Consider the following 15,320-nt stretch of genomic DNA (forward strand, 5'->3'; position numbering starts at 1 on the left):
CCACAGCTGTCTCTCAAATATTTATGTCATGTATACTTGTGTAAAGTAACTAGCAGTGTGCATGTCATGCCTCCTGGTACAGGCTAGTCCACAGAGAATAACAGCATACTTTCTGCCTCCCTGCTTATACCTATAGCGGACACTGAAGATATCTATGTTCTATGGCAGAGGTTCTCAAACTGTGGTCCGCAGATCATAGCTCCTTTTAAGGCACACCTGGGCAGCAGCACACAGAGAATGAAGGGCCACCCACCTAATCAGTGGAGCCATGCAGGTGTGGCTCCACTTATTAGGTGCCTGGAACCTGGAGAAGACACACATGTAAGGTGAGGTGGTGGCCTTGGGTGGAATGGGGGTAAGTGGGGTGAGAAGAGGGGGTGGGGAAAATTTGGGGCGTGCAGGGCTCAACGGCCATAGAAAGAGGCTACTTTCCCCAGCTCCAGGGCTGGGGCTGCTGGGGAGATACGCCCCTCCTTCCCAGCCCCAGCTCTGTGGCTGCTGTGGCCGGGGAGAAACCGCCCCACCTTCCCAGCCCCAGCTCAGGGGCTGCTGCAGCACGGAAGAGAGGGCACATCCATCGCATTAGAACGTAAGACTACTGATATTAAAATAAGAGTTGTGTGCTTTTATATGTAGAGCAAAAAAACGTTAAATATTATTAAGGTTTTTTTATATAGCGCTTTTATCCAAAGCTCTTTGCAATAGTTAGCTAATGGTGCAAATAACATTTGGAAAGTTCATTAAGTGGTCCGCCGAGATCCTCAGCAATTTTAAAGTGGTACACCTCTACCCCGATATAACGCGGCCTTCGGGAACCAAAAAATCTTACCGTCTTATAGGTGAGACCGCGTTATATCAGGGTAGGGAGAGGAACTGCCCCCTGCCCAGCTCACCTCCACTCTGCCTCCACCTCCTCCCCTGAGCGCACCGCTGCCGCTCTGCTTCTCCTCCCCTCCCTCCCTGCCAGGCTTGCTGCTCCAATCAACTGTTTGGCGCGGGAAGCAGCGGAGCGGCGTGCTCAGGGGAGGAGGCAGAGTGGAGGTGAGCTGAGGCGGGGGGCTGCAGCAAGTGCTCGGGGGGGGGGGGGGAGGGGGGCAGAGGAACCGCTTGCAGTAACACAAATTCGGATATAACGAGGTAAAGCAGCCCTGCTCCCCGGAGCACTGCTTTACTGCATTATATCCGAATTCACGTTGTATCAGACTGCATTATATCGGGGTAGAGGTATATGCAAAAAAAAATAAAAAGTTTGAGAATCACTATTCTATAGATCAGAAGGTTGTACATTCAAACCCTGCTGAGGATGATTCGTGTGGAAGTGAAAACATATACAACGGCAAAGTTAGCATAAGAACCTTGGAGTAATAGTTGGAACTATTTCATATTGCAAAACATTGCATCTAGAAGTGAATTCGAATGCTGTGTTAATATTTATTTTATTGTTTGTATTTTGGTTAATAGGAGCTGCTCTGTTAAGGGGGTATGGCAGACTGAGAGAAGCTTGAAGGAGATTTTGCCTGTGTTTCCAGAGATTGGAAGAGGCTGTTTGCATAAGCTACAGAAAGGTGATAACTTGATCTAAGATGCATACTTTTCTGGAAAGCAGCCTCATTCTCACAGTGCAATGTTAATACTTAATAGCGATTGGATTCCTCAGAGTATTCCTAATAAACTATAGAACCTCTTCATTTGTAGGTTACCGGTTTGGATCCTAGCCAGCTCAGAAAGGATTAAAAATTGTTCCCATCTGATGGATGTTTGGTAGCCCCTATATGAGTATGGCAAGTCCCAGTTCCAGTTCCTAATATCACCATTAAGCTTTGAACTAGATTGATCCCTTGTGGGCAGGGCCTGGTTCTTACTAAGTATTTGTACCTACCACTATGGGGCCCCAACCTAAGTGGGGTCCTCCAGCTAAAACTCCTGCAGTGGGGGCCAGTCATCTTGCTATACATTTGTAAGAGTTGGGAAGACTAATGTCACACGCACACAGGAGTCTGGGCATGGGAAGTTCAAAAAAAAAAAAAAAAAATCAAAGGACAGACCAAAAAAACAGGCCTTACATTTTTTTAAAAGTCTCAATTTCAGGGTCAATCTCAGTTTTTTGGGGACAGACATGTTATTTTTGTATGTGTGGGGTTGGCAGTGGTGCAAATGGTTGTAAGCAGTGCCAGGTCACTGTGGGAAGGTCAAATGTCCTTTGTAATCCTGTGATACTGTACTGGTTGTTGTGTATGAAGTCTTTCACTTATGGTTATCAATAAAAAAACAACAAGAAGGGAGCAGAGAAAGAGGGCTAACTTCACGGCACAGATAACACCATCTACCCACTAAGTTGCGGAGCAGCACTGCTAACAGCCCACTGATTCAACATGGAACTAAGAAACAGAAAACAGAATTGTAGATGTGAAAGCAGTCACTGCAGAGCATGCAAAAGTCATGTTCACTGTGATCTAGAATGGGTTATGTGGTTTGTTTGGGTTATAGCCTTCTGTACAATACAATGGCAGCCAGGGTATTTTGCAGTTCTGCCTCTCTATTACTGCATTTGCTTCCTGTTGCCATCTGGAGTATCCAGTCTGTACCAACATTTAAAACAAGAAAGAAGACACCGGTTTGTTGGATCTTCCAACTACCCTTAGTTCCTGATAAATCTGCAGTATTTAACGGGATGTTGTCATCAAAAAAGAAAAAAAAATCATCACACTTATCTGAAGCCCTGAAAGAAATTAGAGGGGAAAAACCCCTTTTCCCTTTTCGTGTGTTTACTTAGGGTTTGTCTACACTGGCACTTTACAGCGCTGCAACTTTCTCGCTCGGGGTGTGAAAAAACACCCCCCCCCCGAGTGCAGCAAGTTTCAGCGCTGTAAAGCACCAGTGTACACAGTGCCCCAACGCTGGGAGCTACGCCCCTCGTGGAGGTGGGTTTTTTATGGTGCTAGGAGAGCTCTCTCCCAGTGCTGCCGCGGCACTGCTTTAACGTTGCCAGTGTAGACTAGCCCTTAGTGAAAGCGACCATTTACAAAGTGTGGTTGAACGCACAATTTGCTCTGATTGTGTGGGTTTTTCCAACAGCAACATTGGTGAGAAACTATTTTTAACTCATTTTCTGAAATCCACTGGACAGGCATATGTGTTCTTTTTCATTTAGTACCTCAGCTGATTGTGCCCCTGTGTTTGTTTTGATGTGGTGGATCCAAACAAGAAATGCGACCATAGCTATCATTCAGAAAACCGAAGAAATTAAAATGTTTGATTTTTAAAAAATGGTCTCACCTTTGCTTAGGATCCTTCTTCAGCAAACCTGACAGAAGAGATTTTGCTTCAGGTGACAAAGTGCGTGGAAACCTAATCTCCTCCATGAGGATAAGTTCAAAGAGCTTCTCATGGTCCTGATTGTAGAAAGGGAGCCGGCCACACATCATTTCATACATTACGACTCCTAAGCCCCACCAGTCTACTGCACGACCATAGTCATTATCTTCCAGCACCTGCAGAAACACAGAGAACAGCTTTAGTAGGTATTCCTGTGCTGTGACTATGCAAGGAATTCAAGTGACAGGGACTTATACTATTATATTCGTTTTCATGCATTTCACAACTCTGCAGGCACAGCATACTTGCTGCAGCTGAGAGAGCAGATCCCGTTGCACACAACTGACACTAATGCACACCAATGATTTATCCACAGGGAACGCTCTAGGCAAGCAAGAGGGAAAAAAGGCTAGAGAGAGATGGCTCTACCCCCCTTACCCCCCCCCACATTACTTCCATGATATGCATAACCTAATGCCTAGAGGCTGAGAACCCAAGTCTGTTCTCAGATTACACAGCCAGCTGTTAAATCCTAACTTATTCATTAGAAACCATTCCAAATGGGGCCTCATTTTAAAAACAGGATGCCATTTGGGGGGCAAGAGAGGATTGATTAACCTATTGCTTCAAAGCTACAATCATATCTATATCTGTTCCCTTTCCATGTCAACTTGTACGTTTTCTTTATCCTCACCAGAAAAGCTATGCAGCAACCCAGGAAAGACAGCTTGCAAGTTTTAGAAGAATTGCTGAGCTGAATTAAACTGTAAGGGCCCAAGGTTCAAAATAGCTCAGTTCTCTTTTGCACTTCTGGCCTTTATGTTGCCCTAAATGGGAGCCAAGTGCTTTTGAAAATCTGGCCCTAAATCTTTTCAATTTGCAATCTCCTTATTATACACACAGATGTTCAGAAAAAAAATTGTTTCTCTCTCACAGTGGAGAAAATCTACTATTACAATTTTCTCTTACTTAATTGTATCCTCAGGTTTAGGTTGGGTTACATGATATTTGATAGCTTTACTCTCCTTACAGTTCTGCACTTTACTGCTTCTCACTGGTAGGAGGTAAAAGCACTGTTTGTTCATTCTTTAGTGCCTTGCAGTGTCAGTGCCTACCCAATTTACAGAACTGCACTTCAGAACCATTTATGCTCAGAAATAAGTCTTCAGTAGGACTCAGGACCAAAGAGCCAACTGAAGCCAGAAGTAGTTTTGCCACTAACTTCCATGGGAGCAGAATCTGGCACTTTATGAATTAATTATTAAGATCCTGTGGATAAAGAGAAAGATCAAGATTTTCTTTGTAAAAAATTGTTTGTGTTCTCTCTATATATTCACTAATTATTTAGTACTCTGCCTTAAAAATGATCTGAATCAGAAAAAAAGTCCTGCAGTAAAAATCCAAAGGCTGTCAGGTATTACATTACCCCGCACAGGTCTATTTACAGCATCTCTTGCTGTATGATTCACACCAAACGACAGCTGGTTCTACAGCTGCCCCATATATGTATAAGACCAACACAGCTGCTTGTCTGCCAGGATTCCAGGAGCCAGCCTCATCCTTTATGAGGAATCACAGTCTCTAACTTTATAGGAGATAGTGTGTGATAATGCAGTTAGCCATATTTCTGAGCCACACCCTTTCACGAAGCACTTCCTGTTCATTCTAAACCACTTAGGTTACTTAAAATAAAGTAGACACATTGCTGCTAGATACACAATAGGAATAATTTTTTTTTTTAAAAGCCAAGATCGAGTCCTACAAAATCAGGCCTTCTAAAACTCAACAACGATAATTTGGCCAAGATACTAAAAAAACACTAGTTATAATTCAGATTACTAACTAGAACCCTGAATTTCTTACCTCCATACAGCACAAAACAAGTACCAATCCTTATTTTTCAAAGTAAAAAATACTTCTCACAAACCCCACAGTGCTTATATTAATGTTTATACAAAACAGGACAATGATTTAGTCTTACTTTAAGTATGTTCACAACTGAGAAGAGAAAAAATAATATAGAAGTAGCATGAAAGGTACTTATATACCCATGATTTATTGCAATGTGCATGGTAACTGAGAAGCAATAGGTAACAAGGTCATTTAACTTAAATTAAGCGGATGGTCAGTTCACCACAGTTCTTGGCAGCTGTGTGATGGAATTTACAAGAGAAGACACAACAGCTGTAAACAGGACAGTCATCAATATATCTGACACATCAAAGCGGACGCAGTTCAGTCCCTGCCATCCATGCACAAGATTCCAATACGAACCTAAAAACAACTATGCAACAACTGTATAAACACGCTCTTATGCTGGATTCAAGTTACAAATAGAGAGGAAAAGAAAGAGACCCCTACTTTTAAGGATACATGACCTTAAACATACAGAATACTCATTCATGCACAATTTCCAGATTTTTTGCATGCTATCAGCCAGATGACAAAAGCCTTCAGAATTTAACACTCCAACCAATAGCTGGGATTTGCAATGAAGAGTGTGAGCTAGGTTAGTCAAAAGGATTTGTCCTTCTGTGTTATGGTTAAGCCAGATCATTATAAATATTAAAGGAAAATATTACAGGTAAAATGATTGAGGGGTAATTCATATAGAAACATTCCGCGGCTGCTTCAGACACATTCCACGTCAGGAAAAAATTCAAAAGTTAAATAATCTCCAATGAGATTTGCCCAGTCTTTCACTGGCCCACAAAATCCACAGTTATAATCAGAGACTAAAGTTTAACACTGCTTTTAAAAGGGATAATGGCAGATTTAAAGCCATATTTGTAAACAACAAACTGCCTTAGCTGTTTTACTGATAACTCTTTGTGTCAGTGGTTCTCAACCTATGGACTGCTGATGATTCACAAGGAGCTTCTGGTTGTCCATGAGAGCTGGCAGACATCATGGAGCTGGCTCGATCTCCTTGCTTCAAGCTACTTTGACAGGTGCCCAGGTTCTTCATTTCAATGAAGCGGCTGGATGGCTGTACAAAGAGCTGGAAAAAATGAACACAGCTGCCTCCCCGCCACTGCTGTGTAGGAGGAGAGTATAAACAGAAGCCTCCAGAAAGGACAAGAGCCATCAGTGGAACAAAACAAAAACAAAAGCAATGTTTCCCAAAGGTAACTTTTCCATGTAATCAATTCCTGTACTTGTGCCTTACGCTGCTATAACTGAAAGCGTGTTTACTCGTGGCTCCATTTCACCCAACTTGGACAAAGAGCGAAATGGAGCCACGGTTTCATTTTCATGCTGTTGTGCACTGGCACAGTGCTCCACTGTCCGGACTGCAAACAGTTCAGGGGAAAGGTTTAAAAACTTTTAAAGAGGGAAGTCATGAAAACATTTCTGCTAATTAAGTTCTGCAAAATGTCTTTAGTACAAAGAAATGTAAAATTCTGAACATAGATTACCTGTCCGTATTGTTCCTTCCAGAAAAGGATGGTACACTATTCACTTTGGGGAATATCTATCTATCTATAATGGTATATGCTAGCTGCACCTTTGTCCCCTACCTAGTCTCTCTGAGTGTACCTCCTCAGGTGGTACCTCCTCCTATCCCAGGCCTGAATTCCGCTTTTCTACCTCTAATTAGACAGGGCCCTAGACCATCAACCCTGTGTATCAATCATGCTTACCCAGCAAGTCTGAGTGAGCTCTGACAACCTGTAGTTCTTCCCTTTGGGAGTCTCTGACCAGTGTTGTACAGTGACAAAACGGCTTTCCTAAAGGATGGTTTATTTTGCAGAAGGAATAAAGCATTTAGAGCAAAAAAGAGGGTCACTCACCTTGTGCAGTAACTGAGGTTCTTCAAGATGTATCCCCCTGTGGGTGCTCCACTTCAGGTGATTGGGTGCCCCATGCCTCTAGTCAGAGAGCTTTGACAGCAGTACCCGGTTGGGCTGCACATGCGCTCTCCCTGTCTCACACCTGTAGCAGTGGTTAACAAGCGCTGTGTGGCCAACCCCCATCTCAGTTCTTTCTCAACTGCAGAGGACCTTGCAAAAACTCCAAAGCAGAGGGGAGGAAGGTGGGTAGTGGAGCACTCACAGGGACATACATCTCGAAGAACCTCAGTTACTACACCTTCTCTTCTGCTTCGAGTGATGTCCTTGTGGGTGCTGCACTTCAGGTGACTGTAGAGCAGTGCCCCTCAGTGGAAAGGAGGGGCTTCAGAGTTGGATCTGTGACAGATGATAGGACCGTGAGTCCTAATAAAAAGTGTCAGATGTCAAATCTTGCTTGATTGCGTAGTGCTGAATGAATGTGTGGGCCGAGGACCAAGTGGCTGCTTTACATGTCTAATAGTCACAGCATTAAGGAAGGCTACCAACCGGAAGAGCGACCTGGTAGAATGCGTTCTAACCCCCCAGTGGGGGTTCAAGTTTGTCTTGGCGTTAGCAGAGATGAATGCACTCTGAAATCCATTTGGAGAGTCTCTGCTTATATATAGCTTCTCCTTTGGATCTCTCCGTAGTTGAGAGAAACAGTTTTGGTGCCTTCCTGAATAGTTTAGTCCATTTGAGATAAAAGGCTAGTGCCCTTCTGACACCTAGAGGATGAAGTGCTGCTTTTTGCCTGTTGTTATGAAGTTTAGGGAAGAATGCAGGAAGATTAATAGGTTGGTTGAGGTGGAACGAAGAGGGTACATTAGGTAGAAATTTAGGATGCACTCTTAGAGTGACCTTGTTCTTGAAAAAGATCATGTATGGGGGTATGCCAGGAGGGCCCCATATTCTCGTACACATCTTATGGATGTGATGGCGACAAGGAAGGCTATTTTAATTGAAAGGCGTAATAGTGAACGGCAGCCAAGGGCTCAAACGGAGGTCTGGAAAGTGAATGAAGTACTAAATTAAGATGCTATGGAGGCATTGGGACTCAGAGTTCAGGACAGAGGTTCCAGAAACCTTGTAGGAATTGTTTTGTAGTTGGATGGGCAAAGACTGAAAAAACCTCATCCACTTTAGAGTGGAACATTGTGACAGGTGCGAGGTAAACTCTGAATGAGCTCAGTGAAAGACCCAGGTTTTTTTATTGAAGTATATAGTCCAGGATTAGTGGTAGAGCAGAGGTGGTAGCTCTGATTTGTTTGTTCTGGCACCTGTGTGGAATCTCTTCCATTTGTGGAGATAGGCTGAGTATGTAATCAACCATCTCTGCTGCCTAGCAAGGTATCCTTCACCCTTTCTGAGCAGGTCATCTCCTTGCTTTGAAACCATGGAGGAGCCATGCTCTCAGGTGGAGTATCTCCAGGTTCGGGTACAAGATCTGACCTGCATCTTGTGACAGGAGATGTGGAAGAAGTGGGAGAACTCGCAGTGAACATGCAGACATCTGCTGCAAGTATGGAAATCAAATTTGTCTGGGCCATGTGACAGCTATCAAGATGACCCTGGATAGGTCAGTCTTGATCTTTTATCTGACCCTAGACAACTACAGGGTAAGAGAGAAAGCATAAAAGCGAGGTGCAGCCCATCTGAGGAGGAAGGCATTGTCTATGGATCCTGGCCCCAACCCCACTTTGGAGCAAAATGATGGGCATGTGCTGTTCTGACTCATGGCAAGTAGATCTCTGGGGGGGGGGGAAACCCCATTGCTGGAATACATGCTGTATCACCGAGGTATTTATTTCCCACTCATGATTGTAGGAGAACTTTCTGCTTAACATGTCTGCTGTGGTGTTGTGACGTCCCAGAAGATAGGAGGCTGACATGGTGATGTTATGATAGATGCACCAGTTCCACAGTCTTAAAGCCTTGGCGCAGAGGGAGCGTGACCTTGCTCCTCCATGTTTGTTTATATAGAACATGCAAGCAACGTTGTCCATCGGGATCTGTATGGTTTTGTTTTTGATCATAGGCAGAAAGTGGGTTCATGGGTTGCGAACTGCTTGCAGTTCCAGAACGTTTATGTGCAGTGCTGATTCCGAAGAAGACCACCTGTGCTGTACTGTCAGGTTGTTTAGATGGACCTCCCAGCCCACTAGGGAGACATCCATTGTGATTATCATTGTGGGGGAATCTGTAGAAAGGGGACCCCTGCACACACGTTGTGTGAATGGGACCACCACTCTAGCGAGTTCATGACCTTCTGTGGTATGTTGAGAGGCTTGCTCGGACTGTGTTTGTGGGGGATATACACTGTCCTGTGCCACCCTTGTAGGTAGCCCATGTGTAATCTGGTATGTTTTACGATGGAGGTGGTTGCCACCATGTGGCCTAGTAGTTTGAGGCAAGTCCTAGAAGATGTTTGTGGACTGTTGACTGTAGTGTTGATCAGATTCACTAATGTGACAAATCTGTGCAGCGGTAGTGAAGCTTTCGCCTCCAACGAGTTTAGGTGAGCCCCAGTGAATTCTAGTTCTTGTACTGGTGTCACTGTTGGCTTTTGAATGTTTATTTGGAGACTGAGTTTTGTAAAACTGAGTTTTGTGTGGCTTTGATGGCTTCTTCCCAAGTGGGGGCTTTGAGTAGACTGTTGTCTAAACATGGGTACATCATGACCCTTTGCTTGCATAGATGGGCCGCTACCACTGCTAGAACTTTGGAAAAAACTTGAGGGGCCATGGAGAGGCCAAAGAGCAGTATCTTGTACTGATAGTGATCTTGCCCCAAAACAAATTGGAGGAACCGCCTGTGTGATGGATGTCTGGCGACATGAAAGTATGAGTCTTGCAGGTCAAGGGCCGAAAACCAGTCCTCTCATGGGATTACTGTTGCTAAAGTAACCATCCTGACAAAAGTGTTTTGACAAATTTGTTTAGGTTTCTCAGACCAAAAAGGGGCCTCCAAACCCTGGATTAAGAAATATGGGAATAAAAGCCCTTCCCTCTGTGTTGTACCGATACTGGTTCTACTGCACCCAAGTGCAGGAGATGGTCTACTTCTTGTCTCAGAAGATGTTCGTGAGGGTAGGTGGGGGGAATAGAGGTGAACTGGATGGACTAACTGGTGGTGATAATTTCCAGCACCCATTTGTCTGAAGTAATAATTTGCCATGTTGGTAGAAAGAGGTTTCAGCAACTGGAATTGGGAGAGGTCTCTCGGACCCTCAACCAAACCATCAAATTTGATATTTCAGTTCAGGTTGTTATGATGTAGGAGATTGAGATGGGAGTGGCCTACGTCTTGTGGGTCTTTGTCTCTACCTCTGGGCGCCATATTACGTCTGCGGTTGTGTGTAAGGCACTGGTCTGGAGTGTTCTGATGGGTAATATATGACCTGTTTTCGTTTTTGTGCAGGTGTGTAGATGCCTAAAGACCAAAGAGTCGCTTTAGAGTCTTTCAATGCATGGAGGGACTCGTCAGTCTTACCTGCAAATAATTTTGACCTTCAAAGGGAAGATCCTCTCTGGTGGATTGCAGCTCCTTTGGGAATCCAGACAGGTGGAGCCAAGAGGCACATTGCATTACTATGGCAGTTGCAATGGATCTTGCCACTGTGTTTGCTGAGTCTAAGGATGCCTGAAGATCTGTTCTTGCCAGGAGATGGCCTTCAGAAATGACTGACCTAAATTGCTCCTTTTTGTCTTCAGGGATAATGTCAATAAATTCAAACAGTTTTGAGTAATTTGTGTGATTGTATTTCGCCATCATGGCTTCATAGCTGGCTATTCTGAACTATAATGTTGCTGATGAATAGGTGTTGTGATCAAAAAGATCCCATCTTTTCCACTCTATCATATGGGGTGGTCCTCGAATGGTGTTGCCTGCCCTGCTCGTTGACAGCTTCTATGAGTTTGGCTGGGGGTGTGAAAATAGAAACTCTAGGTCCTTCAATGGGACACAACACTTCTTATCCACCCTCTTACAAGTAGTGGGGGGGATTGCTGTGGGTGTCTGCCAGATAGTCTTGGCAGGATGCATGAGTGCCTCATTATAGGAAGGGCTATTTTATAGGAGGCTGATGTGTGTAATATGTCCACCAACTTGTGTTGGGAATCAACAACCTCTTCCAGGGGGATTTGGAGCGTGTCTGCAATTCTTTTAAACAGCTCCTGAACTTGCTTAAAATTGTCTCCTACTGTAGGTGGCAGAAGCATGATGGTTTCATCTGGAGAGGAGGAGGAGGAGGAGGAGGTGGTGTTAGTTGCAGAAGTGGCCTCCTGATCTAGAGCCTCCTGTTTCATCAAGAGTCTCCTCAGGGAGCTCACAGAGCCCCTCCTCTGATGCTGATGGGGAGCATCTCTGTCTTTCCCTGGAGTTACTGGGAAGCTTGGAATAATGTTCCCTACGGGTCCCAGTATGGCAGGAATGACACTCGTGGTGGCATCCATGAATGTCCATACCACCCCTGGGTGCCAGCTCTGGAGCGGTGTCCTGGCTGTTCCTATAGATCTGGTCTGTTGATTCTCTGGATGGGTGAAGAGTGGTGTGAGGAACAAACATCTCCCTCCTCATCATCGGCCTCCTCGCTGGAAAAAGGAGAGGCAGATCTGTTTGTCTGTCTGTATAATGGTGCCGAATGTACCGACGCTGTATCAGTACTGAAAAGAGGTGATTCTGGTGCCGCAGCAACTACTAAGTCCTTATGTCAGAAAAATTGGTGCATTCCAAGAGATCTCAGTACCAAAGATGGAATCTGTAATTGTTGCAGTACTGGGAATTGTTGTGGTACCAGGAGGTATTGCGGCACCAGGAGAATCGGTGCTGATTATGTCCGTACCGAAGGGGGTAAAGTAGACTTTAGTACCGCTGTCTCTACACCATGCGCCAGAGGGCCAGGAGATGGCGCCATAAGCTGAAGCACTGCACAGGTGCTCAATACAGAGTGTTTAATTGCTGCAGTCGGTGTCATGGTAGAAGGGGTGGTCTTGTCTCTGCAGTCCTTCTGAGAGCCTGCCCACTTAGGGTCTTTGGCCTTAGTGGTACTAGTAGGTACTTAGCCGTGGCGTGGTTTGTACTGATGATAGGGAGAGTTGGTGAACGCTTCTTTTTCAAGACTCCTTTCATAGGAGAAGTGGTAGCTCTCTTCTTCGTCTTTTTTTCTGAGAGACAGGTCCTTCCTGTGCAGAATCAGTGAGGGAAGTCTGTCAAAGCCGAGGTATGCAACCGGTGATCGGGAGGAGTTTGTGATCCCAGGTCAGAGGCTGGGCAGAGAGATTTCTCCATGAAGATGAGTTTAAGCTCCTTGCTTTGGCAACGAAAGCACTTCTGAGGTACATGCGTTTCCCCCAAGCAGCAGACACGCTAGGAATGTCCATCTGAGACTGGAATTGCCAGGAGAGGCAACGTTGAAAGCCCAGAGACCCAGGCATTCACAGATAAAATTATCCCCGAGAGGAGTGAATGAAAACAAAGAAAAAAAAATTTTTTTTTTAAATGGGGAGAAAAAAGAAAAAGAAAAGGGATAGGAAACAAATTTTACGTAACTACTCAATCTACTACACTATACAGCTAATCCTAAATTTAAAGGTAAGTCGTACAGAGGCACTGCCGAAGCTCTGACTTGGATCAAGGGTGATTGAGAAGGAACTGACAGAGGGTTGGCAGCTAGTTAACTGCCGCTACAAGCACAATACAAAGAGAGCACATGTGCAGCCCTACTGGGTACTGCTGTAAAAGTTCTCCGACGAGAGGCACAGGGGCGTACAATCACCTGAAGTGGAGCACCCACAGGGACATCACTTGAAGAACAGATTTTAGAACATCAGTCTATCTTACCTAAAGCCTTACCATCCTCTGATGATAACCTAAGAGGGTAACTTCTTCAGATACCCCCTTTGGATGCCAATCCCTCAATCTGGTTCCCCTGGACCAACTTCCTCCTAACCACCACTCCCCGCATTCCTCAAGTCTTCCTTTTCAATCCTGCCACAGTTCTTTTGATCTTCTGCTTCCCAAGACCATTCCTGTCCTGGCTTTGTCTCTAAATGTCTCTCAAAGGTTTGCTGAGAAGTGGCTTGTCTTGAGCCATGCTATTCCCCAGCCTGCTTGTTCTTTCTTACAGACCCCTATTAAACTAGACCAATAGATTCATACAGGGAGCATCCCAATAATCAGATCAACATACAGCATTCATAAATTATTATATGGAGCAGTTCCACATCCATCACAAAAGTTACTCATTTAATTTTTAAAAGGATTTGAAATATATTCAAAATATTTTCTATAGCTATTTAATTTTAAAAATTTAATATAAAATATATCCTGCTATATAATTATAACTTTTTATATACTCCCTGAAGTGAACTGTACTTTTCTCTTCTTAAAGACGCACAGACAGAAGAAAATAACCTATGTGAAAACATTTAACATTTCTCTATACTAATGAAATTTTGCAGAACAATGAATAAAAAGGTTTTTATCTATATCATAAAATAAAATATACACATTTTTACAAATAAACAGTGCAGTTAGTACAGGAAATATTTAAATAACAATTCTGCTATCTCAAGAATGGCATTTATTTAAGAATACAGTTAGGTACAATAGCTGTAATAAAAGGTACCTCTGGTGCAAGATATTCTGGAGTGCCACAGAAAGTCTTCATTGTTGCTCCATCCTTGATACCTTCTTTGCATAGCCCAAAGTCTGTTATTTTTATGTGTCCATCTTTATCCAGCATAAGATTTTCCAACTTAGATAAAAATCCAAATTAAAATGGTCATTAGATACACAATCCACAGACTTGAGTGAGTTTGTAAAATACTTGGATTTCTGCAGGTTATTCTTTTCAGCCCTGTTCACCCTGGGATAAGAATTATACTAGCTACCAAAGCACATATAATGTAAATATACATTTACATCATTTCCCTTAGGGATAACTTCAGAAAAGTAACTTGAGATCATTGGGCAGTTGACATACATATAGTGAGAATACAGAAAACAGTCATACTACATCTAAGCTCCTTAAATGTTACAGTCAGCAAAAGCACAAATTTAAAAACAAAGAAACTCCTTTGCCCCTGCTTTTACTTAGAGCATCTTTCATAGGCCATTTCAATACTGACAGAGGCTTGCAGCAGTGACAAAAACAATGAATCAATTTAAAGCTAAGGGATCAATTTACAATAGCACACTGTACATGGTAAATATGCTGTAAATTTACTCAAAATTTGATAATTATATAAAAACTGAGAGAATGCTGGCACTATCCATTTCTGATGGCACTACCCATAGCTCATGAAAATAAAGCTCTATATGCTGACGGTACTTATGCTATAGGGTGGGGTTTTCAAAGGAGCCTCAGAGAGAGAGGCGCTTAACTCCTACTGAATTTCACAACAGCTTCAATATTCATAGATTCCAAGGCCAAAAGGGACCATTGTGATCATCTAGTCTGACTACCTATATAACACAGGACAGAGAACTTCCCCAAAATAATGTGTAGACCAGATCTTTTAGAAAAAAACATCCAATCTTGATTTAAAAATTGTCAGTGATGGAGAATCCATCATGACCCTTGGTGAGTTTCTCCAATGGTTAATAACACTTACTGTTAAAAATTTACATCTTATTTCCAGACAGAATTTGTTTAGCTTCAATTTACAGCCACTGGATTTTGTTATATCTTTCTCTGCTGGACTGAAGAGCCCATTATTAAATATTTGTTCACTGTGTAGACACTTACAGACTGTAATCGAGTCACACCTTAATCTTCTCTTTGGTAAATTAACTAGATTGAGCTCCCTGAGTCTTTCGCTATATGGCACGTTTTCTAAACCTTGAATTATTCTTGTGGCTCTTTTCTGAACTCTCTCCAGTTTATCCACATCCCTATATACACAGCGCCTTTCATCTAGATGGCTCCTAAAATGAACTGTGGACTGAAAGAATAGTAATAGCACTTCTCATACACTTCTGGTGAGGGAATGCAGCCATCATTCTTAATCAGAAAGAACACAAAAGTTTGTATGATTCATTTTTCCCCCTCAAATAGAAAAGCCAAGGAAAACGTAGTCAGTTTTAACTGCAAGTGAAAAATAGGACAAGGGAGGAGAATGTTCACACAGTCTGAATTTGTACATAGAGTGTACATTGACCAAGACACCACAA

At 43.3% G+C, this 15,320-nt stretch overlaps 1 protein-coding gene and 1 long non-coding RNA gene across 5 annotated transcripts in view; one reads left to right on the forward strand and one right to left on the reverse strand.

Annotated features, from left to right (window-relative positions):
* AKT1 (AKT serine/threonine kinase 1) overlaps nt 1-15,320 on the reverse strand; it is a 109,950-nt gene that overhangs the window by 22,061 nt on the left and 72,569 nt on the right. For all 4 annotated transcript variants that reach the window (XM_075129915.1, XM_075129914.1, XM_048853621.2 and 1 more), the window contains 2 exons: nt 13,774-13,902; nt 3,277-3,491 (listed from right to left, as the gene is read on the reverse strand). In XM_075129915.1, the coding sequence (XP_074986016.1) occupies nt 3,277-3,491; nt 13,774-13,902 (344 nt within the window). The remainder of the gene's footprint in view (nt 1-3,276; nt 3,492-13,773; nt 13,903-15,320) is intronic.
* LOC125638207 (uncharacterized) lies at nt 1,091-10,893 on the forward strand. Its single transcript, XR_007357170.2, has 2 exons — nt 1,091-1,565; nt 10,566-10,893. It is a non-coding gene; the product is annotated as an uncharacterized LOC125638207 (long non-coding RNA).

The sequence above is a fragment of the Caretta caretta genome, chromosome 6 (genome assembly GCF_965140235.1).
Source record: "Caretta caretta isolate rCarCar2 chromosome 6, rCarCar1.hap1, whole genome shotgun sequence".
In the NCBI taxonomy this organism is placed as follows: Eukaryota; Metazoa; Chordata; order Testudines; family Cheloniidae; genus Caretta; species Caretta caretta.